This window comes from Equus asinus, chromosome 2 (assembly GCF_041296235.1).
Source record: "Equus asinus isolate D_3611 breed Donkey chromosome 2, EquAss-T2T_v2, whole genome shotgun sequence".
NCBI classification, from domain to species: Eukaryota; Metazoa; Chordata; class Mammalia; order Perissodactyla; family Equidae; genus Equus; species Equus asinus.
Genome location: NC_091791.1, coordinates 126,139,193 through 126,162,496, shown reverse-complemented (window position 1 = coordinate 126,162,496; position 23,304 = coordinate 126,139,193). Strand labels below are relative to the sequence as shown.

General features: G+C 50.2%; 2 protein-coding genes across 22 annotated transcripts in view; one reads left to right on the top strand and one right to left on the bottom strand.

The window, feature by feature from the left end:
* The window catches only part of CLK3 (CDC like kinase 3), a 45,430-nt gene extending 23,994 nt beyond the window's left edge, over positions 1-21,436 (top strand). For 7 of the 12 annotated variants that reach the window (XM_070498061.1, XM_014859390.3, XM_014859389.3 and 4 more), the window contains 8 exons: positions 2,156-2,272; positions 3,012-3,178; positions 4,376-4,470; positions 4,557-4,686; positions 4,942-5,024; positions 5,531-5,610; positions 5,898-5,988; positions 6,634-7,131. In XM_070498061.1, coding sequence (XP_070354162.1) covers positions 2,156-2,272; positions 3,012-3,178; positions 4,376-4,470; positions 4,557-4,686; positions 4,942-5,024; positions 5,531-5,610; positions 5,898-5,988; positions 6,634-6,810 — 940 coding nt within the window. In that variant the 3' untranslated portion in view covers positions 6,811-7,131. Of the gene's footprint in view, positions 1-2,155; positions 2,273-3,011; positions 3,179-4,375; positions 4,471-4,556; positions 4,687-4,941; positions 5,025-5,530; positions 5,611-5,897; positions 5,989-6,633; positions 7,132-14,589; positions 14,711-17,531 lie in introns of those variants that run through there. The other 5 variants (XM_070498060.1, XM_070498054.1, XM_070498056.1 and 2 more) reach the window with 4 other exon arrangements.
* Positions 7,565-23,304, bottom strand: part of EDC3 (enhancer of mRNA decapping 3) — a 59,319-nt gene continuing 43,579 nt past the window's right edge. For 6 of the 10 annotated variants that reach the window (XM_014859392.3, XM_014859391.3, XM_044764506.2 and 3 more), the window contains 3 exons: positions 16,751-16,904; positions 12,738-12,955; positions 7,565-10,009 (listed from right to left, as the gene is read on the bottom strand). In XM_014859392.3, the coding sequence (XP_014714878.1) occupies positions 9,675-10,009; positions 12,738-12,955; positions 16,751-16,904 (707 nt within the window). In that variant the 3' untranslated portion in view covers positions 7,565-9,674. The remainder of the gene's footprint in view (positions 10,010-12,737; positions 12,956-16,750; positions 16,905-23,304) is intronic. The other 4 variants (XR_011498346.1, XR_011498345.1, XR_001400985.3 and 1 more) reach the window with 1 other exon arrangement.

Sequence of the window (23,304 nt, the reverse complement as noted above, 5' to 3'; positions counted from 1 at the left end):
GCTCATCAGTGAATGGTGGTACCCCAGGTTCCGTGCGTCCCCAGGGCTGTGTTGGTGGATATCAGAACAGGGCCAAGGCCCTGGCTCCTCTGTGGTCTGGCTCTGCTTCCTGTGATCTCTTTTAGGGTCTGGACTTCGGAGGGGGTTGAGAGTACTGCTGAGCCCAGCCCAAGCATGAGCCCCCACCCTCTTGGAGGTCTGCCTGAGAGGCTGTGCAGGTCCCAGTTGAAAGAAACAGGACCCTGAGCTTTCTCACCAAGCAGGCCGCTGCCTTCTGCAGTTTGGCTAGGGTTTAGTGTGGGCCCTTTTGAGTGTGCTCAAGTAGAGCAAGGTAGACCTATGCGTGTTAGGGTGCTGCTGGGGGCACCTTGGTCCCTTGCAGGCTGAACAGTGAAATGCTTTTGTCCCCTTGCCATTCTTCAAGCCTGGAATCATTGCCTCTTCCACCTTAGGCTGGGAGACTACCTTCTTGGAGCCCATTGCCTCCTTGTCTTAATGGCCTTCTCATTGGTTCAGTGCTTTAGCTATAAAGTGTTTGTGTCCTTCCTGTTTCATTTGAGCCATGTGCCGCCCATACGTGACCCTTTCACTATTTTAGAGATGGAAGAAACATGCTCAGAGTTTGGCCATATGCCCAAGCTGTTGAATGGCAGAGCTGGGTACTGCAGTACTGCCGTGTTCCCACTGTCAGAGGGCTGCTCAGAAGGGACACTTAAACCCAGCAGTCCAGCCAGCCCTGCAGCCCCAAGTTAAGGTGGTGATGGTGATTGAGAGGAAGCCTCCCTGGGCTTTCAGTTCCCATTTAAACACCTCTCAGACCCAGTGTAGCCCAAGAGGTTAGGGTTGGGACCAGTAGGCATAGGGACACGTAGACTGTACTGTGACCAGAGAGATGTGGCAGATCTGAGAGCTGTGACTCATGGGGGCATCTAAGCTCTCTGAGCTGTGCCCCTGGAGGGAAAGTGAGCCTCTGAAGTCACTAAGGGACAGGCACAGGGCTCAGGAGACTTTTAGGGGGTCCAAAGGGAGTTGACCAGCGGGGTTATTGTGAGGAGGCAGAATTTAGCTCAGCAAAAGGAAGGGCCTTATCCTCAGAGCTACCCAACCCTGCCGTGGAAGTGATGAGCTCCCTGTGTTGAGGGTCAGAGTGCCATTGAGGGATGCTGTTCTGGGAGGAGGCTAGAGTGGGTAGCCTTTCCTCTGAGGTCCTTTCCTGCCCTGAAAACATGGGAAAATGGGATAGGGAGAGAAAAGCAGGACATTCTCTAGAAGATGCTTCTGCTCAGGGGCCTGTGAGCCTTGCCTTAGGCACCCAGGCCAGCCTCAGAGGCCACACCCTTGCAGGCCAGGACTGTGTCATTCCAATTTCCCACCAGGCATCTGAACTCTGGCTGCCCCTTCCTGACAGCCACTGGGCCTGGTATCCAAACCTCAGCAGGTTTCCTTCTTGGCTGTCATCCTGCAAGTGGCCTCGGGGGTGGGAAGTGCAGAGCAGGAATTGTTAAAATTCTCTTTGGACACTGAACAAGGGTTCCTGGCACTCAGTGGTCTCTGATATATGCCATGGCTGGTAGGTACGTGGGGCCGGAGGGGGTGTGGTAAAGGGAGTGGCTGTGAGCCTCCCAGTGAGAGGACCCTCCTACTGGCACCCTTACCCTCTTGCCAGGCCTTCACTCCATCCTGGAACGCCCACCCCAGGGGGAGCTCTTTCCCCAGACTGCACCTGTGCTTGGGAAGGTCAAGAGGGGCCACAAGAGGGTTCTGGGTGGGATGGCCTGGCCAGGGACAGGGCTGACTGGCCTACAGGTTGGATTACTGAGTGAGCTCTAGGGCTGGTGCTGGTCAGCAGGATAGCCCTCTATTTCTCTGCCCACTCTCCCCTGGGAGCTGGCAGTGGCTGAGATCATAAAAGCCTAAGGATGGCATGGATGCCAAGACTGTTAACTCACAGATGCCAGGGGAGCTTGCTGTGAGGAGTTTGGAGGTCTGGTGTTGCATGGAACAGGCTAGGCATTAAGCATCTGCTCTCTTCAGGGCAGGCCCTGTTCCTGGAGTCCTGAGTGGTAGTTGCAGGGAGTTGCTGAGTTGGGGTGGAGGGTGGGGGAAGGGCTGGGCAGCTTCTCATGAGAACCTTTGCTTCCTTCCCTGGTCCCAGAGGGAAGTCTCAGGTTGCCCTGAAGATCATCCGCAACGTGGGCAAGTACCGGGAGGCCGCCCGGCTAGAAATCAATGTTCTCAAAAAAATCAAGGAGAAAGACAAAGAAAACAAGTTGTGAGTGTTGGCAAGGAATGGGAGGGGAATTTTCAGTGGAGACAGTGTCCACTCCAGTCCCAACTGCCTGGACCCCCCAGGCTGAGCAGTGTCCTCTCACCTGGTTGGCACCATGCCTCCTCCTTACACCCAGATCCAGGGGTTTGGCGAGTGAGTCTTGGTGGAAGGAGCCTTTGGACTTCAAGCCAGGCTCTACTTCACCTGCTCTGTGTTCTGAGGCAGGCCTCCCTGGGTTATGGGGGGCACTAGCCAAGATATAAACTTGAAGCTGTTTGGGGCTCTTGCATGGTCAGAGACATCCAAAGGAGAGCCGCCTTTGGCACACAGACACTGAGCGTTTCCTCTCCTGTAAGCACTGTGCTGAGCCCCGCAGACCCTCAGGAAGCTCAGCTGAGGGAGTTGGAAAAAGCAAGACTAGTCCTGTGGAGTGTACTGGCATTATTCCATCTGTTCTGAGGTGCCAGGACCATGACATATCATAAATAGGTGAGGCAGCAGACCTCAGACCAGAATGACCTCCGTCTCCCCACAGCAGGAAGTTCAGTTGCTCTGGGTAACAGCTGGTGGGGAGATGTGCTCTTCTTCTCTTAACTGATTCTCTTTCTTCACATATACCTGCATTCTGGTGTGTGACCCAGTGGCCTGGGAGGGAGTGGGGACTGGCTTCATCTGAGGGAGGGGGTGGGGTAGCCAGCCCCCACAGCATGGAGCCTGAGTCCCACCCATCCTTCTCCCCCAGCCTGTGCGTCTTGATGTCTGACTGGTTCAACTTCCATGGTCACATGTGCATCGCCTTTGAGCTCCTGGGCAAGAACACCTTTGAATTCCTGAAGGAGAATAACTTCCAGCCTTACCCCCTACCACACGTCCGGCATATGGCCTACCAGCTCTGCCACGCCCTTAGATGTAAGTGTCTACCCTTATCTGGAGCATGGGGCGGCCACATACCTGCAGCAAAGACACCTGGTAGTCTCACTCTCCCCCATTCACTCTAGCACATTGCCTAACATTCTCCTGGGCCTGAGAGACACAAGGGCCCCTTTGGCTGAAAGGCCTTCAGGTAGGAATCTGTAATAGAGAGGCTACAGTGCCCTTCAGTGGCCTCCTGAGCCACCCTCTGCCCCCCAGGCACTCAGGAAGAAAAAAAATGAAAGAGCTGCTCTAGACTTAGCCCCGCTACCAACCGCATTCCCGCCTTCCTGCATAGGAGGAAAAGGTTGAAGGTCCTGCCCACACGGACACCCTCTGTCTAATCATCACTTCACATCTGTCTGCCAGCCTTTAAGAGCATATTTGATGGTGCCTGTGCTCAGTACTGCAGGATCTGCAGTGGTTGGAGCAGGACAGAAGGGTTCGTTGGAGAGGACGTAGATATACCTAGAGCTGGACTGTGCAGGGTGTGCATAGATGGTCTGGGAAGAGCATTCAAGCAAGGTGGGCAGCTGAGTGACAGCCCCAGAGCCTGGCATGTGCTGAACCTCACTGGTGAAGAGAAGGCCCATGTTGGGGAGAGGTGGGCTACACTGTTGTGAAGGTCTTGAGTGCAAGATGGGAGCCTGGGGCCTGAAAGTGATAAATGGCAAGGCACCACCATCAGTGGGACAGGGGCTGGAGGGGAAAACTTCCTGCTCAGGGCTAAGGACGAGGAAAGGCAGGGCCAGCTTCACAGGTTGTGCTTCACAGGTGGCCCTGTGCTTGGTTTAATGCTCTGTTGCCACTATCTTGACATTCTTAATCATTTTTCAATAAGGAGCCCTGCAGATTATGTAGCTGATGCTGGGGAGAGGGAACCACCCCAGAGCTGATGCTGCAGCTTTGGTGAGAGACCAGTTCAGGCGGCCTGGGCCCTGCAGAGGAGAGGCGGAGGGTTTTTGGAATGGAGAAAGTCTCCTCCACCCTCTCTTCTAAAGTATCAGAATTGTCCAAGGCCGCAAGCACAGGCAGAGTACAGTCTGCTCCCTTGGCCCCCTGCTGAGGTTAGGGGTGTGAGGGGCTCTGGTAGGCTGTCTTTGGAGGAGGGATCTGGCCTACAGCTGGAAAGAGGGCCAGCGAGGAAGCCCAGGTGCTCAGTGTCTGCTTCCCTCCTCTCTCCCACTTCCCCAGTTCTACACGAGAACCAACTGACCCACACAGACTTGAAGCCAGAGAACATCCTCTTTGTGAATTCTGAGTTTGAAACCCTCTACAATGAGCACAAGGTATTGGTGGGGGAGAGGGTGAGGCCCTCTCCAGGGGTGGGTTACCCTCTGGGACAGACTCCTGACCTGGCTGACTTGCATTTCAGAGCTGTGAGGAAAAGTCAGTGAAGAACACCAGCATCCGAGTGGCTGACTTTGGCAGTGCCACCTTTGACCATGAGCATCACACGACCATTGTGGCTACCCGTCACTATCGCCCGCCTGAGGTGATCCTTGGTGAGTGACTGTATAGCCCTTAGCCCCCATAAAGTGTGCAATTGGGAGGGTATGAATAGAAGCAGTGATGAGCCTGTGTGCCACCCAGGGTCAGTGTCATGAGTCACTGTGGTGGTTGACTTGGCCTTACTGAGAAAGGGACTTCTACTAGGATTTGGGCAAGAGTCCTACCAGCCAGTATGGCAGCTGCTCTGTGACCTCTAGGCTGGGAGCACAGGACTGGATCTCATAGCCTCTCCCAATCTTGGCTTTCAGAGCTTGGCTGGGCACAGCCCTGTGACGTCTGGAGCATTGGCTGCATTCTCTTCGAGTACTACCGGGGCTTCACACTCTTCCAGGTAAGGTCTGCCACGTGGCTCCACTACACTGAGCACTGCTACTCTGACAGGCTGCAGGGGCCTCGTGCGGGAAACCCTTCCACCCTTACCAGTTGTGAGATTTAGACTCCTGAGGGTTGCAGATGCTCTGGGGAAGGAAGAGGTGAGGGTAGCTGGAGCACTCAGGGAGTCTTGCGCTGGGTCATCAAGGATGGAAGATTGGGGTGGGAGGAGTGCGCATCGTAGGCATGGAGATGGGCTGAGGCGGGGCACGTTCTAGGGAGAGTGAGGGGAGCTATGCAGTCATGGATGAGTCTACCTGAAGGGCCAGGGAGTGTGACCCGGACCTGAGAGAACAGGCTGGCCGACTGCCACCAGGTCAGAGAGGCTGGCACTGCTGTTCCATTGGTGGGTTTGCATCTCCTGGGGTCAGGAGGGCACTTGCCCATCTGTTTTGCCCCTCACTCTCCCTAAGGCGGCTGAGACTGGTACTGACCCCCACTTGCTCTATACCTGACCTTCCATAGACGCACGAAAACCGAGAGCATTTGGTGATGATGGAGAAGATCCTAGGGCCCATCCCATCACACATGATTCACCGTACCAGGTAAGGAGCCCTGGTAGCTCCCTCAGGGCTGGCCTAGGGAACTTTCCCATCTTGGCTGTAGGTTAACAAGCTACTTGATAGTCTTTGCAGGACATCCCAGGGATCCTGCCAGCTCACAGCAGCCTTCCCTGTACATGCCTGTGGGGGATCTGGCAAACCAGTTGCCCAGAATTTCCTGCCCTGCTAGGTCAGGCCAGGACCCCCTGCCTGGCTTTGCTGCCATTCCCTAGGCTGCCGCTGTCTTCTCCACCCCAACCCAAGACTTGTCCCTCTCCCTTCATTTTCAGGAAGCAGAAGTATTTCTACAAAGGGGGCCTGGTTTGGGATGAGAACAGCTCTGACGGCCGGTATGTGAAGGAGAACTGCAAACCTCTGAAGGTCAGTTTCTGGCTTCCCCCAGCTCAACTCATGCTCAGGCATTGGGCAGACATACAGCAGAGAGACAGGCTAGGCAGCTAAAGGCTGCCTCCTTGCTCTGGCTATATGGGCGGCTGCTGGGTGCTGGCAACGCGGCTTGCAGACTGCCCCAGAGGGGCCCTTAGCCCTACCCCTTCCCCACAGGGTGGCTATGAATATAATTAGGGAACACCAGAAGAGCCAGATGTCAGCCACCCTGCTGCTTCGGCACCCTCCCCACCCCTCAATTTTGGGAAGAACTAGGCAGGACTGAGGTGAGGGGGAGGGAAGACCTAGACATGGCCAGGAAACCTCTGTCAACTGCATTTGATGCTCAGACAAATGAATTTCGCAGAGGTGATTTCTGTCTGCCTATCAGGACTTTGCATGTGGGGGCAGAGGCACCAAGTCAGGAAGACATCTAGGAGCCTGACCAGTTCAGAGCAAAATGCTATATACACAGGCATGAAAGGAAAGGAGCTGCTCGTTGTCCAGGAGGGCAGAAGCAGTCCTTCAGGGAGGCATCACTGCCTCCTAAACCCAGTAAGGCTTCCTAGAGGCAAGGGGACCTGCTATGCCTTCCCATGGCCCTGCCATCACACTGAGGCACCTTGTGTCCCTGAGCAGAGTTACATGCTCCAAGACTCCCTGGAGCACGTGCAGCTGTTTGACCTGATGAGGAGGATGTTAGAATTTGACCCTGCCCAGCGCATCACACTGGCGGAGGCCCTGCTGCATCCCTTCTTTGCTGGCCTGACCCCTGAGGAGCGGTCCTTCCACACCAGCCGAAACCCAAGCAGATGACAGGTGCAGTCTGCTGCATGAGGAGATGGGGAGCGGGACTGGGCTGCCCAGCCCCATTTTCTCCAACCTCTACCGCCAGGCCCCAGGGCCAGAGCCACCCAATGAACAGTGCAATGTGAAGGAAGGCGGGAGCCTGCAGGGGAGGAGACGTGATGCCCGGCAGCCAGAAAGCACAGATTTGACCCAAGCTATTTATATGTTGTAAAGTTATAATAAAGTGTTTCTTACTGTTTGTAACCCCTGGTACCAGTGTGTCCATCTCCAGGCTCCTTGCCTTCTCCCTTCCCTACCTTATGAATAAAGTCTTTCTTAGCAGTTCAGCTTGTGGAGAGCTAAGTGTGAACTGGGCCAGGCACAGAAGGGCTAGCCAGTGAAGACCAGAAGCTGGGGTGTCCTTCTGGGCCCAGGAGAAGAGCAGTTTATAGCCCTGAGACAGGGCCGCCCTGAGGCAGCAGGCCTGCTGGACAGTCCTAGAAAGTACCTGAGCCTTGACCTGCACCTGCTCCCCAGCTGGCCTCTGTATCTCTCTACTCCAAGGAATTTAAGGGAAATGACCCACTGTAGTTAGCCAAGCAACAGCTAGTTTTACCTATCTTTCCAGCCCTGTCACTGGCTGGGACTTCAGGCTGTACATGCAAAACCACCATGGTTTACTGAAGGCTGTCAAGCATGAGACAATCAAAGTGGGCTCCTAGGGCTAGGGTGGCAGTACCTCACTGCAGCCTGCAGAACAATTCACCACAGAGCAAAGGACTCCATCATTCAGCTTTATTTTAGTGCTGGTTTTTGGTTCCCCAAGAGCTGCGTGAGTGATAGGCTTGACCACCTGATTGGGGCCCCTTGGGGACGGGGCACTGTGCGCAGGATGCCTCTGAAAAAGAGTTGGAGAGAGAGGAATCATGCTTATCTTTGATACCACTGGGGAAGGCCCAGGCCAAGAGCAAGGAGAGGCTCCAGTGCCACCTGGGGAGAGGAGTGAGAGGCTTGGGCACAAACTCCCAGTGGCCTCTCAACAAGGCCTTTACCCTCAGGGCCACTGTGACTTACTGGGGCAAGCAGAGTCTTCTGAGCCAGGGTTCTTCTAGCTCATTTTCCATTGTACCCAATCAGGGGACCCAACTGCATTAACAGGAAGCCAGAACCTTTTTAATGGTTGCTTACTCAAATGCCTGTACTCCAGCACTGCTCCTCAGATTATGGCCCTGCCTCTAAAGTGGGGGCCCCATCTTGAGAGCTGCTTGGCCCTGAGAGTGAGCAGAGGCTCAGGGAGGATACACAACACAGGGTCACAGTCTCTGGCCTCCTCCCACTGCTGGAGACAATTTAACATTTGAGGGAGGATGAGAGGAAAGGAGGGACCAGCCCTCTCTGCCCTGCCTCATCTGCTCCTGGCTATGCTCCTATAAGAAAAGTGTTAACTAGCCTGAAACCCACGGGACTAGGGCCTACCCTGTGTCCACAATCCTTGGTGAGCCCTCCCACTCACCCCCTTAACCACAGTAGGTGGGCACAGAGCAGAAGCCTGAAGTCCTGAAAAAGGCTTCAAAGCACAAGCCTTTTGCAAAGGCCCCTGCTAGGGACTCCAGGGCATGGCTCCTGTTCCACCAGCCTCCAGGGCCTAGGCCTCTGAAGGTCTGGGGGCTTAGTTGCCTTAGGATCCGAGCAGCAGTGTGTTCCTATGGCTGAGCCCCAACCAGCTAGCTCATCTACAACTAGCCTCATTTTGGCATCTTTGAGATAGGGAGTGGACAGCCACAAAGGGTTCAAAGCCCAGACACTGTCAGAGCTGGGGTGGAGCCCAGACAGGGGAGGGACATGCACCCTGCTCTGGGATGACAGCTGCAGAGGACCGTTTCAGGGGCAAGGCAGAGGGGGCAGAAGAGAGTAGGGATATGTACGTGCAGGCAAGAAGGTGGAGGGAGTGATGGCCTAGGACAGAAGCACCAGGGAGCCTCTTCTGGCTCAGCACCAGGCTCCCCCAGGGGCCTCCCCAATACTGAACATTAAAGCTGTACCCGGAGGGGTCTGGCCCCAGACTAGGCAAAGGCTCAGCCCCCAACTAGAGAGGGTACGGTGTGGGGGGGCACTGCTGGCAAGATGGGCACTGTGGTTCTACAGTAATGTAACCTTACACCTGTGCTGAAGACAACAGAAAGAAGAGTATAAAATCCCAATACAGTAAAACCATCCTCATGGCACCCCCTTCCCTGCCTCTCAGAGCGATGGAATGGAAAGGAGGAAGGACCCTTGAAAAAAATCCCAGCATAAAACTTGCATTAGCTCAGGAGAAAAGGTCAAAAGCCCCCCAGTCAACCTGTGGGGCTCAGGGAAGGCCGCCTCACAGTCCTCAAAATGAATGGAGCGGGCAAGTCTCCCCTCTAGTGGACAGCTGCGGTGCAGCCGGTTCTACGTGCTCAGAGGAAGGGCTGCCAGCTGGGGGAGCAGGGGAGACAAAGACACAAGCTCTGAAAAGAGCAAGTACAGGGCCCTAGACAGGATCTGCCCCACCCCACAAGGTGCTTGCCCAGGCCCAGCTGCTGTAAACCTCAAACAGTCTGAGAGCTGCCTATATCTGTAAACAAAGCCCCACCTGGCCACAGAGGGGGCCGAGCATAAGAGATGCCTGGAGCCACTGCACACTCAGCCTGCCACCTACCTGCACACCCAGTGAGAAAGCCTTCCCTGGCTAAGGGCAGGTGACAGGTCAGTTTTAAATATGATCTGTCCTCTCACAGAAGAAACAAATCCAAAAGAAAAAATTTAACATCAAAGTCCATGAAGCTTCACATCCTTAAGGCGTTTGTTGTCAAGTTCAGTGTCAGGAGCAGCAGGGGACTGCAGTGTCCAGCCTGCCCAGAGCCCCTCTAGGCAGAGTGCAGTGGGATGACAAACTTGCAGCCAAAGGGCGAGTGGTAGTTGATGCCCACCTCCTGGAATACCTGCTGGGGAATGCCAATGTCGCACAAATAGATGCGGCCTGCATGCTCTCCCAGCGGCAGAGGCAGGCCCAGAGCCAGTGACCACTTGGCATCGATGCCCTGTTCGACTTCATGCACAGGAGGGTCTATGCTGAGCACTGGTGCCCGGTTCTGGTTGGCCCAGGCCACGGCTGCCTTGTACCAGGGCTGATCCCGCAGGAAGGCATTCTCGGGGCAATCCAGGCAGTTGATCACCAGGTCCACAGGGCTAGTGGGCAGATCTGCAGGTGGAAAGAGTGCCATCTGAAAATCCCTATGAGCAGAGAGCAGCCCAGGCTAGAACTAGAGCCCAGGTAGCCCCAAGTGTGTCTTGTTCAGACACGAACCCAATGCTTCTCCACATGCCAGCCTTCTGAAGGCTGGGCCAGGACTCAAGCCCCGGGATTTCCAAAGCCTGGCTGGGCTGGGTGCTAGAGACCAAGGGCATGTCAGCCCAAGGGACCACTGTCCTCATGGAGCTCCCAGGCTGAAGCATTGTCCTGCTGAGTGTGCAGAGCTTCTCAGGGCACAAGGCCCTCACATCCTCTACATATCCAGTTAACTTCCTGGGTACATTATGAGCTCTGGGAAGGCAGGGTCCACTGCCAAGTCAGCCCTCAGAGGGAGGCCCTGCCCAGGGCCCAGCAGAAATGGGTTGCCATTTGCTGACTGGCCCAAGAAGTGTGAGCAAGCAAGAACATGCTCACTCACTCTACTCTGGGCTGGCCTACTCACTCTGCTTGAGCCAGCCTGGCCTCGCTGGCCCCTCTACCATCTCATGGGAATGGATCCTCCTTACAGCCCAACCTTAGGAATGGGGAGGGAACCTATCACTTTTCCCAGGCATTTAAAAATGCTTCTCTGCTCTAACCAGGCCTCTGGGTCAGTTTAAGAATAGATGTTTCAACAAGTGCATAAATCTTGACCAGCCTAAGAGAACTGAGAAGAACAGAAATCAGACCAAACTTAAGGGCTGGCATCCTCAGACTTGCCTCCTAGAGCAGATGGGATAAGCAGCCTTTTGGGCAGCCAGAGGAAGAACTGCCTGGAATAGGGCATCATGTTGGATTTCAACAGGAGGAACCCATACCAGGCCCCCTTCCCAGCTCTCAGCCTAAAGTAATATTTCTCAGTTACAGACTCATGGCTTCCTTAGTTAACAGGCCACCATGTGGGGGTCCCTGCAGGCCACGAGGCTCTCAAGAGTGAGAGTGGCGTCTTATCTTCTGTGTGCCTACAGGACCCTAGCTTGAGAGGAGACTGAGGCTCTGGCCCCAGCTCTAGCCCCAACTTGCCATCTGACCTCTGGCAAGGCCCTTTCTTTAGGCCATATTTGCTCTCTCTACTTCTTCTCCCCCATTTTCACTTAAACTCACTCCAACCAGACTTTGCCCCATCACTCCACTTGAAACTGTTCTTGGCAAGATCATCAGCAGCTTCCACACTGCTAAATCCAGTGGTCAATTATCAGTCTTCATTTGAACTTAACCTAGACTGGCTTGCTTACAAGGCTGATCACATCTTCCTCTTTTTACTTGTCTTTCAAGTACAAGACTCTCCTAGTTTTCCTTCTCCTTCACTGACCACTCCTTCCCTGTCTCCTTAGCTGGTCTCTCAACTCCCTGACTTCTAAACAAAGAACTCAGTCTAACAACTTCTCCGTCTACTTTCTCTTTCATTGTTTTTGTTTTTTGTTTTGTTTTGTTTTGAGGAAGATTAGCCCTGAGCTAACTGCTGCCAATCCTCCTCTCTTTTCCGAGGAAGACTGGCCCCTGAGCTCACATCCGTGCCCATCTTCCTCTACTTTATACGTGGGACGCCTACCACAGCATGGCTTGCCAAGCGGTGCCACGTCCCACCCGGGATCTGAACTGGTGAACTCCAGGCCGCCAAGAAGCAGAACGTGCGCACTTAACTGCTGCGCCACCGGGCCGGCCCTACTCTCTCTTTCTAGGAGATATCTTATCCAGGCCGATTACGGCTTTAAATACCACCCACACACTTGTAACTCCAGACTGGATTCCTTCACTGAACTCCAGACTCATCTGTATCAACCAACACTGCCACCTGCATATCCAACAGGCATCTGTAACTGAGCTTCTGCTCTTCCTCCCTCAAGGCTTCCCCGCTCAGTGATGGCACCTCCATCCTTCCAGTTATTTAGGCCAAAACCTTGGAGTCATTCTTAATCCTTCTCTTTCTCTCATCCCCTACATCCAATCGGTAGACTCTATCTTTAAAACTGATTCAGAAACTAACCACCTTTCACTACCCCCACCACTACCACTCTGCCTTAGCCACCATCATCTCCCCAATTTGTCACAATAGCCTCTGAACACTTCTCTTTATAAGCTCATAGTCTACTCTCAAACAGGAGCCAGAACGATCATTTGGAACCTGAGTTAGAGTCTATCTTTCTTCTGCTCACTCCTCCAGTGACTCTCCATCTCACCCGGAGTAACTGTTCAAACCCTTCCAGTGACCCACAGGCCCTTTACAACCTCACCCTGAAATGTCTAAGTCTGCTACTCCCTGCCAACCCTCCAACATTCTGTATCTCCCTTCCTGCTTTTTATTTGTCTCCATAACACTTACTATTATCTGACCTAACAGAAATGTTACTTATTTGTCACTTCGTCTGTGCTAACCAGAACGTAATCTCCATGGAAGACTGGATTAAAAAAAAAAATCTATTGCTATATCCCAGTGTCAGGAACAATGCCTGTTCTGTAAATATCTGTGAAATGAATAAATGGGTCCCCAGCCCTCCATCTGAGTAGTGGGAGAGGGAAGAGGGTGAAGGAATGGGAAGTAAGCAAGACAACACCAAACGTGTTTCCCTTATGTGCCAATGCTCCTTACAGGCAGAGCACTTTTTAATTCATGGTGCCTGCCACTGGGCGGCGCCACTGAACCATCAAACTACCAAGGATGAAGGCGGCCTCAGCTTAGCCCTGCACAAGTGCTCACCTTTGAGGCTAGATACTTGTTGGCCTTGGGTCTTGCTGAAGAGAGACAGCTCGTTGGTGATGGACTCCAGCATCTTCACAAAGTTTGGCAGGAAGAGGATGACCTGGACATCATGGTTGGCTAGGTGCCTTCCACAGCTGATACCTTGAGCCCCCTTCACATGGGGCCCACATAGCAGGGCCACCGTAGGCCTCTGGTGAACATTTTTGGGATTCAACCTGCAACAGAAGGTAAAGAAGCATTATCAGCTACAGACTTGCCAATCCCTTTTACCTTATACCAGATGGGTGCCTCTTGGTACCTGTTACTCCCAGAGTTCTTGATAGTCCCAGCTTCCAGAGGGGGCCAAAATCCACTGCAGTCTAATCTACAGGGTGGCATTCCCATCGTCTCACACCCCAGTGTCACTTCATCTGCTGGGTCCTCTCACTAGGTAATTCACCCAGATCTTGTTCCATATAACACTGGTGCCACAACACTGCTTTCTGACCAACAACACTTACTGTTCTCACTGTGTCACCCATTAGGTCCAAACTCTGCTTGGCAAAGAGGCTTTTCCTTCTCTGCAGCCTTCTCTGCTCTCCTTCCCCATCATACCTGCTCCACTGCAGCAAGGCTGGTCTCATCATTCTCTCCTGCACTTGGAAGACTCTTTCTTATTTCTGCTCAAACTATGTCCCCTGCCCAGAGAGCCCTTCACTTTTCAAACTCTGACCCACCTTTTCTTTGAGATCCAGCTAAAGGCTCACCTCTTCTAGGATTAGTCTGGCTCAACTCCTAAGAAACTCACAGCAAGTACCAAACAGGACAGTTCTAAATCATCCTCAGTCGGTTGCCAGTCTAAGTTCTCTTCACGGAGCTGCCAGTAAGCTAATAAGGGCAATGCTGTAGCTTCTAATAGTACCTATTTCATAGGATGCTGTGTGGATTAATGGACATACCACACTTAGAACAGGGCCCGACACACAGAAAGTGCTCAATCGATGGTGGCATCATTACTGTACTGGTCATGGGGGAAGCAGCAGGCTAGGGGCTTCCCAGTCTCCTAAGCTGGCAGCTGCCTTAGACACCCACTTTATGATGAAGTAGTCATTTCCAGTTTCCTGCCATTTGAAGTTGAGATCCCTCTGAGCCCAGAGAAGCCACAAGTATGGAGGTTTAGAGGATTAGCCCTGGAGCTGTGCCCAACTCACAGGCAGTACAGTCTGCCCCCAGGACAGGAAGGTACGGGCAGATGAGAGCAAGAAACAGGCTTAGGTCTCTGCTTAGGGGCAGAGCAGGGACAGTCACTTACTGGTCTCCCAAAGGAAGGAAAATGACAGATGCCGTTGAGCCAAAGAGGAAATCCCTACCCTCAAAGTAAATTTTGGGGAATTTAGCAATGTTGTCTACAAATACAGTAAACTATTCATTTCCCCCAATATATCTGCATCATAAAGAAATATGACGAGTACTTTTCCCTTCTGACAGATACTGCAGAGTTCTGGCATCTGACTCACCCGTGTCTGTTCCCTCAATGGATTCTCCCCCTCACAGAGGCACCTCCTATCAGAGGACTCAAAGCAGACCATGGCACCCACATACCCAAGAGCAGGGGGCAAAATACAGGCACTGGAGACAGACCTATATGGATAGGAGACCTGGCTCCACCACACACCAGCAGCGTGACGTGGTGCAAGCTTTTCAGCTCTCTGAGCCTTAGCTTGCTCATCTTAAAACACCGGGCTACTATTTACCTTTGAGGTGAAGTTATGAGGATCAAATTAAATGCTGCTGCAAACGCACAGCAAAAAACTGCTTGGTACTTGACATACATGAAACTGACTACTAACTGTGGCAATCTTTCTCAAAGGAAAACCGCAGCTGCTGCAAAGGACAGAAGACGGCCCTTCTGAGAGTTCAGACACTGAGAGAAAAGACAGGTGTGAGGACAGCCAGCCCCCAAGAAGCTGGCTAAAGAGGACTGTGACTTGGTGAGGACATTCAGTCCCTGCCCCCAAACTGTTGTTTCTGGGAAGCCACTTTTATGGCCTCAAATACTCCCGGGAAGACCTTATTCCCGGAGCTGCCCCAATGGCTGCTCTGGGAGGAAGCGCAGCAGCCACCAGACCCGAAGGCCCGATGCTCCTTCAGAGGGCAGCCTGCACTATTCCTTCCTTTGGGGGTCTCTATTGGCTCTTCCCTGGCACAGGAAAGGCCAGGGATCCAGCCTGATTAGCAAGTACGCCTAAATAAGGGACAAGGAGGAATGAACACCCCCAAACTCTGTAGGGCGAGGGCGGTGGAGGTACAGGGGAGGGAATCTCACAGCCAGCTTGGATCACTTTAGACACCACTCTCCCACAAGGTTGCCAACATCCTCCTCTACACTGACAAATCGAGCAGACACTCGTCAACTCTAATTTTGCCTGATCTCTCAGCAGTACGACTGGGGACCATTCCTGTATTCTTCAAACACTATTCCTTTGGTTCTTAAACACTACCCCTCTTAGTTTTCTTACCTCTCTGGCTTTCTTTCTCAGCCATTCTGAAAGGCTCTTCATCTCTAACTATGCCTTTAATGCTGACATTCCCCGGAATTTCACCCTCGGCCCTTTCTTCCCTTTACACCCTCTCCTAAGAGGATTTCATCTATTCTTACACCATCTACGAGCTGATGACTTCTAGGTCTCTATCTTCTGCTCAGACCTTTTCCTAAACTTCAGATCCAGACTGCTAATGGTCTATCAGGATATTTCACAGGGCTCCCAAACTCAACACATCCAAAACAAAATCCACCATCTCCCCCAAACCTGCTCCTCTTCCCATATTCCCTATGCCAGTGAATGTTCTCACTACGAACCAGGTGTCCAGGCTAGAAGGCCTGAAGTCAGTGATCACCGACACTCCACTTTCCACCACCTCTCACACCCATTCAGTTACCCTGCCCTGTTGATTTTACTTTAAAAAAAAAAAAAATCCCTCATCTATCTACTTCTCTGATCCCTACTTCCTTGGTTGGAACCACCATCATCTAGCCCCTGGCTCAGTTTTCTAACTGGTCTCTCTGCCCTCAGTCTTGCTTCCATTCAATCTATTCAGCCAAAGTCATATCCTTAAAACACAGGACTAATCATGTCACTGCCCTAATGAAATCCCTTCAGCGGCTCCCTACTGCTCAGCTATACTAAGGCCCTACTTCCCAGCCACACAGAATGACTTATGGATCCCCACAACTTCCACGGTCTCTCAATTCTCTGTGCCCTTGGCACATGCTACTCTTGAGACCTAAGACTACTTTTCCTCCTTTCTGCTTGCCACAGTTAATTCTCCCTTGTTCTGCAGGACTCAGCTTGGGTGCCACTGTTCTAGGAAGGTTGACTGGCTTCTCCAGCCTGGAGCAGAAATGTGGCTTCCTGGAGAACATTCTGTTTCCTCTACCCCAGCACTGTACTTTCTGGAGACCTCACTAGGCTACTGGAGGGCAGGAGCAGTATTTTATTCTTCTTTGTATCTTTAGTGCTAGCACAAGGTCTGGTACATGGCATCAGTAAATGTCCACAACTAAAATTAAGTATTGCTCCTGATAGACGAGCCCAAGGGGCAAGTGAAAAGGTGCCAAACTCTAGCTCTCCCACCCAGTTGTCAGGGTGGCTCTACAAGTTTTCAAGTACGGAACTCAGGCTGATTTGTATTCCAGCCCCTCTGAGTGAATGACGAGTAGCACAGCCTGGGGCTCTGAAAAGCTTCTTCAAAGGCAGGCCTCCTGTAGTAAGTAGGAATCTCAAAGTCTTTCCTGTTACCAGGATAGAAAGGGTCCAAGGGTGGCTTGCTGGAAGAAGAATGAGGTCTGCCAGGAGATGAGTAAGAGGGGCAAATGAAAACCTCGTAGCATCCAGGAAAGTGACTTCATAGAGATACGCACACTAGACAAGCAGGAACTATCTGATGAACTCTCTGTGAGGCCCTGTGGTGATGACTTGGCAGAGTAGCATCACCCCACACTCAGCCCCCACCAGTCTATAGGCATTTACCTGTTGGGTCCTCCAAGCAGGGTCAGTGCCATCTGACTGGCACATACTCCTGTCATCTCCAGTCTCCGCTCCAAAGTCAACCCATGCTTCTCAGCCACAGACAACAGCTTTTTATGCAGCTCATAGGAAACACTTGGGACAACCAGGCCAGAGTCTGTAGTTCAAAAGGAGATGAGAAGAGAAAGGGAAGGTGATTACAGGAAACCAGGTCCACAAATGGGTATACTTGATCCAGGATTCTGTGAAAGCCAGATTTTAAGACTGACCCTTCCCTGGCCCATCCACGTAATCTGGGACCTAGCCATGCTCTGCAGCCCTCCAGAGCTCGAGCAGCGGATGGGGAACTGAGGAACAACCTGTTTAGGTTACCAGAGAGCAGGGATGAACTTAAGCTCTCTTAGCAAGTTTAGCTTTAGACCTCGAAGGCCAAATCCACCTAGATGTATTTGGTAGTACCAAGAAAAGGCTGGCCCAGAGTGTGTAACAGCAACTTATCGATCGCATTAGAAGAGAACATGCTTTGCTTAAGGTGGGGGAAATGCCATCCTGGCAACGGGGTCTTCCTTACCAGTAGACCCCTTATTCTTCCCCAGAAGTAGAATACACACTAGCTGACCCTCCTGACCTCGCGGTTCAATTTCAAGGCAGGATGACTTATTCATCTACCTGTTCCCCACTTCTTCTTCCTCTTCCTTTCTTCTATTTAGCCCTTCCTCTTTGCTTAAGAAATTCAGTCAGAAACTTGTTTTCTCAAATAATTTGTCATTTTCTCCTCATGCAGGGTGAGTGTAACCCAGTACTCACATCACAGGGAAAGAGTACCTGGAAAGTAACCCAGAGCTTGCTGTAAGCTACTCAGAAGAATCTTGGACATTTTATTCACCACAAATAAAGAGAACTCTATAAAGGGAGGATCACAGTCGTTGAAAGTACACCACGGAAAGTACTTAGTTTTAACAAGGCCAAAGTCTGCAGCACCTGGTACACTTGAAGGAGTCTATGATATCGTACGCCTCAGTATCAACATACCAGCTACTGTTTCAGGGCCCAGAAAACCAGGACAGGATAGAAACAGCAAAAGTCAAAAATTGTGATCTGTAATGGGTAGCTCTTGCCTTGAGAAGCAATGCCATCTTACAAACAGGGCGACAGGCTGGCCCCAAGGGAGCAGACCCTTTGCCAAATAGCCCCATTTGGACTCACTGGCTGACAGACCAATAAACATGATTCCAATTAGCAAGTCATCGTGGGACTGCATGTAACCAGTTTTGTCTGGCTGAATTAGATGCCTTTTTAGATCCTGTGTCCTCATCTATACTGAATTGTAAACTCCTCAAAGTAGGGAAATAAGCCTTTTTAATTTGGCCCCAACTCCTCAAGCTGTCTCAGCTATATATATTCAATAGGCCAGATTTCTCATCAGGTACTCACACACATAAATGATGCAAACCTAGTGCTATTTCTGGTCTGGCCTAACTCTAAGATAGAAGTTCTCAGCAAGTTCATCATCCTCATTCTATTAGTTCCCGTGCTCTCTATAGAAAAACCTGTCTTCCTAACTGACCAATTCAGGAGAAATTTCTTGAGGTTTTATCGGGTGTCCAGTTCTGCCTACACAGATTCTTAAAACCACACAGAATGATTCTATGGCTGTACATTTTAACAACGGGAAACCAAACACAAACACTGAACCTTAAGCACCCAGGTCTGTATCTCTCAAGGGAAGGCGAAATAATAATTTCATGTAATGATGATAATAAAAAAGTGTCTACATATCAAAATTAACACTATCCTTTTGGTTAACTGAGCCCCTCTACCTGCCTGAGTCCTACTTCTACCTTGGGCAGAGATAACAGTGCCATGAGGAGCGCTGTCTCTCCTCCCACCTTTTCTGATTTGTCAATTATTGACATCCCAGGTGCCAATGCTGGAGGCTGCAGCCTGACCTTGCATGTAAACAGCTGATTAAAACAGCCATTTTTATGGCCTGCTCCAGACACGCACATATTATCAAAACTAATTAGGAACCACTGATAGCAGTGTGGAAAAGCTGAAGGAATTCTCACGAGTCCTAAGCCACTAACAACCCTAAACCTGTCAGACAAGTCATGCACCTGCCTACTTCAAACACCCGCTTTACCTGCAAAGTCACGCAAGGGAGAACTTCCCCTCAAGTCTGCATTTCTTTACCTATTTATCAGATGAATGTGAAACAGGTCAGGGGAGTGAATCTTGGGCCTGCCACACTACAAATCAGGCTTTCTCTCTGGGTCTAGGTCTCGTGCTGTGTATACAGGCACCCCCCTCTCCTGTTGAGGGCTCTCTGGAGGCAGGCTGAAGCATTCTCTGTCACCTTTCTCCTCAAGTCCTTAAGGGTACAAAACTCATGGTGCAGGGAGAAGAGAACTTATCCCACTGTAGTGCCAACCCTGACAGTTTTATTATATTTTTCTTTTTTGGAATGTAAGTTACTGACCTCAGCTTTGATTACTGAGGCATCCTTTCAAAGAGGCATCCACTTCAAAGATGGCTATCTCAAATAAACGCATTGCCAGTCACATGACTAGATAAAGAGTCAGGCTGCCTCCCCTGACTGAGGCTCCTTTGTTTCAGAGATCTTGGTTGATTTCAATAACTGACCATTTGGGCTATCTTTTTCTCTTCCTGCTTAAATTCCCACTCATGTTTTAAACTCGCCAATAAAAAGTGACCCCACGAAACCCTAGGTCCCCACCCTCGATCCCAGTAAAAGCAGAACCCTAGGCCCTTTCTCTCTTTCTCTCTCTCTCCCTGTGACCTCTTGTGTGGCCCTAGATGTGCTAATGTAATTCCAGGTCTTGTAAGTAATATACCTTCATTTTTTAAAAGTTTCCTGACGGTTATTGCTGAAAGGTGTCTTGCAATCATAATAAGAACCATAAGGGCTGGTCCAGCCACAATACTGGTAATCGACAGGTTGAGACCAGCACAAAACACCCACTATGGCTGGCTGGATGCTGCAGATGGAAACTGCGTGCCTATCGCCGTCTCCCCACTGATCTGTGCTGGGGGGAAGGGGCACTGTTGATGAACTGGCTAGCGTAGGGAAAGCCAAGGCCAAGAATCTTTTCTGCTCAGTCTGCCAGCTGCAGACTAGGACTCCAGTGTACTCTTTTCTGATTGCTTCTCTGAAAGGAATATGCAAGCACACAAAATGTTCCTTTTCAGCATTTACATACAAAGTCCAACCAGTCAGACTGGCTTATCAGAAACAGTCAGAGAATAAAATTCCAAAGGAAGGGAACCAAGAACATAGCATGTAACTGCAAACAATAACACTGCCAAAGCCTGAACATGGGCCAAGCCTAATTATGTTTGAGTTGGAAGGTGGATCTTTATTGTTTGAGAACCAAGGCAGTAAAATCAGTTGGTAGAGTTTCTCTTAATATGTATTTTACAGCTGTTGGTGAAACAAGAAAGGGAAATAAAGTTATACTGAGTTCGGGACAAGAAGAGCCTTTCTTAGGCTTAACCTTAGGGTATCAAGGAAAATGACTTCAGCACACTCAGTACAGGCCAGGGGAGAAAAGTCCTCCTCACTGCACAACTCATTCCATAGCATGAGGCTAGGGCTACGGAACCCAGTGGCCCAAACACTGCCCATGCCTGCTGCAGTCTGCCCCTTCTTCATGGCTTCATCACTTCCACTGCTCGTTCCAGTATATACTATTTCAGGCCTTTCCCTCCCTTAGACACATATGCAAGTTCTCACACCTTCTATCGCACCACTCCACCAGCACCATGTACAAGCCTTTTCCCAGAAAGGGTCAGCTGTAAACAAAGGCAAGTATGGGTGAGATGTTTCTGACTCTTTCCCCACCTTTTCCTTCCCGCTTTTACGACAACTAGACCAACACCCTGTCCACACTGGACCTCATTCCTTCAGGTTAAAGCTCCAGTGGAACAAGCTTTGGATTCAAGACGTAAAGGCCTTCTCAAGATTACTTATTAATTACAAAGGGGAAAGTATCCTTACAAAGAAGAAATCTGGTGGACACCACCTTACCAAGTGATCAAACTTAGCCCCAGTGATGGGACAAACTGACATCACATGCCCTGAGAGAGAAAGAGCCCCACCAAAATCCTGGAAAAAATGTTTAACATGAATCATATCAAAAGGAAACAATCAGTAAAGTCAAAACTAAGGGGTATTCTGCAAATCAACTGGCCTAGATTCTTCACAAATCTGTATCACAGAAGACAACAGAAGTTGTGAGAACTGTCCCAGTTAAAGGAAAAGAAACAAAAGAGATATGACAACTAAATGTAATATGCAATGGCTGATTAAAAATATGACTTTATAAAGGACATGACTGGGACAACTGGAAAGTTTTGCATATGGAGCATATATTAGATAATACTTTTGTGTTAATTTTAAATTTCCTAAGGGCAATCTTGCAGCATGGTTGTATGGAGCAATATCCCACTGAATACTCACAGAAGTATTTAGGGGTGGAATGTAATGAGGGCAACTAAATCTCAAATGGCTCCAAGATCTGTGTGCGTATGTTTATATATTTATTAAGTAAATGTGGTAAAATGTTAGTGAATCTAAATGAAGGGTGTATGGCTATTCATTATACTATTCCAGCAACTTTTCTGAAAGTTTGAAATTTTTTTCAATATAAAAAGTTGTGGAGAGAAAGGAAAGAGAGAGAGTTAAGAGTCTCCAAATATGATTGACAAATGTTTATAGAGTAATAATACAGCAATCAGTGGTGGAGTGGGGATGGCAAGAGACAGAGAAAATAAAGAGTATGAAAACAGACCCTGTTCTCACAATCTTACAATCCAGCTGGAAACAAAAAATATACATGTGTAAATATTAGAGAATACACCACAGTCCTAAAGTGTGTCATTCTGGGCACAACATGAACAAAATTCCAGAGGTGATGTGAGGCTAGCTTAGAGTCATGGGCAGGGCCAGATTTCAGATGGCTGTAAAAGCTGAGTTGTTTTATGCAGGATGAAGTAGACAGGGATAGAAGAGGAGGGTGGAAAAATCCTGTAGAATTGATTTCAAGGGATGTGGGGAGCCTACGGGGCAGCACACAAAACTAAATGGTCATGATAATTTCAAAGGAGATTTTGAAGGAAGAAGAGAATCTAGAGCCAGAATGAATACTGAGGATAAAGGAAAATTCCCTGACAGGGCTACTACAGAAGGAATCACCTGCTATTAAATTAGAAAAAATGGCCTCCAGGGTCCTTTCTAGTCGTGAATTTCTATGAGAAGGAAGAGGCAAAGATGGCCCCAAAGTTTCATGCTGGACACTTAAAGAATGGTGATTCCACTGAAAGGAATGGGCATGCCAAGGAGTCAAAAGATATGAGTGGGGGTGAATTACTGACTTAGCTTTGATATGTTGAATTTAAGGAGGATGGTAGGTGCATTGAAATCAAACTATTTCCTCACTCTGGCTAATACTTGTGGCTCTGAAATGGCAAGGGGACACATATTGGCAGAGGAGTCACATTTGAAGAGATCAACTCATTTTCTAGAATGACCAATTGGCAGCTTTATCAAAAACCCAGGTACCAGGCCATAATGTGCTAGGCTCCAGATCCTCCAGCCCTTAGTCTGAACTTAAACTCTTAAATTAAAACTCTGGCAACAAGTTGCCATGAGACCTTTTCCAGGCGACAGACTGCAGGAAGCACAAGTGTTCACTACTGGGGGAAGAGTCTAGCCAAGACATCTGTCTTACGAGTATGGCTCTAAAACCTCATGAGAACACCAATGACTACAACCAAGCCCTTCAGCCCTATGACAACTGTCCACCTGATTAGCCAGGTCTCCATGTTAAAGGGACCGACTACTTCCCTCTACTCCTGGACTGGAGGATCGGCTAGAACCTGAGGTTCCCCAAATCAACCAAGTTGCTGTCAAACAAGTCTGCCTACCGAGACACAATTTTAGAAACTAGGCTCATTAGCTCTGCTCAATGAAAGTTGTGACACTTGGTGCAGGAGCACAGGTGTATTAGTGTTGGTATCCTGGTCCAGAATACCTCCTAGAATTTACCTCCTGATATCTCCCTTAAAATAAGCAATGTAGAAGAGGTGCCTTCCTGGGAATGGCATCCCTGTAGCACCTGGTCTAACCTGTAAAAACAGGACAGGGAATGGAGTAGGGGTGGGGATCGAGAGGAGACCACGGCAGGAACCCATGTGGGTTGGGTCTCTGGTTTGAGAAGGCAATGAGATCATGACCAGTTCCACTGCAACCAATAGTGGATTCTCTGAATGAGAAGGATCCTCAGCAGGAACACAACAGCTGCTGAAGGGGCCTCACTACCCTCAGGGTAAAATTCTTAAATGGCCACTTCTAACTCAAAGATTTATTTCTTCCTGGATTCCTTTTGAACACATAACAAAACCAAAGCAGGTTTCCTGATTATTTATCCTTTCAGAGATAAAAACACTGCTGGTCTTGAAAGCATTAGAATGCTTCTTGAAGGACTCTTGATGACAAGAAGCAGAGAAAGGCAACCAGGGCTCAGAGGCAGAAATGG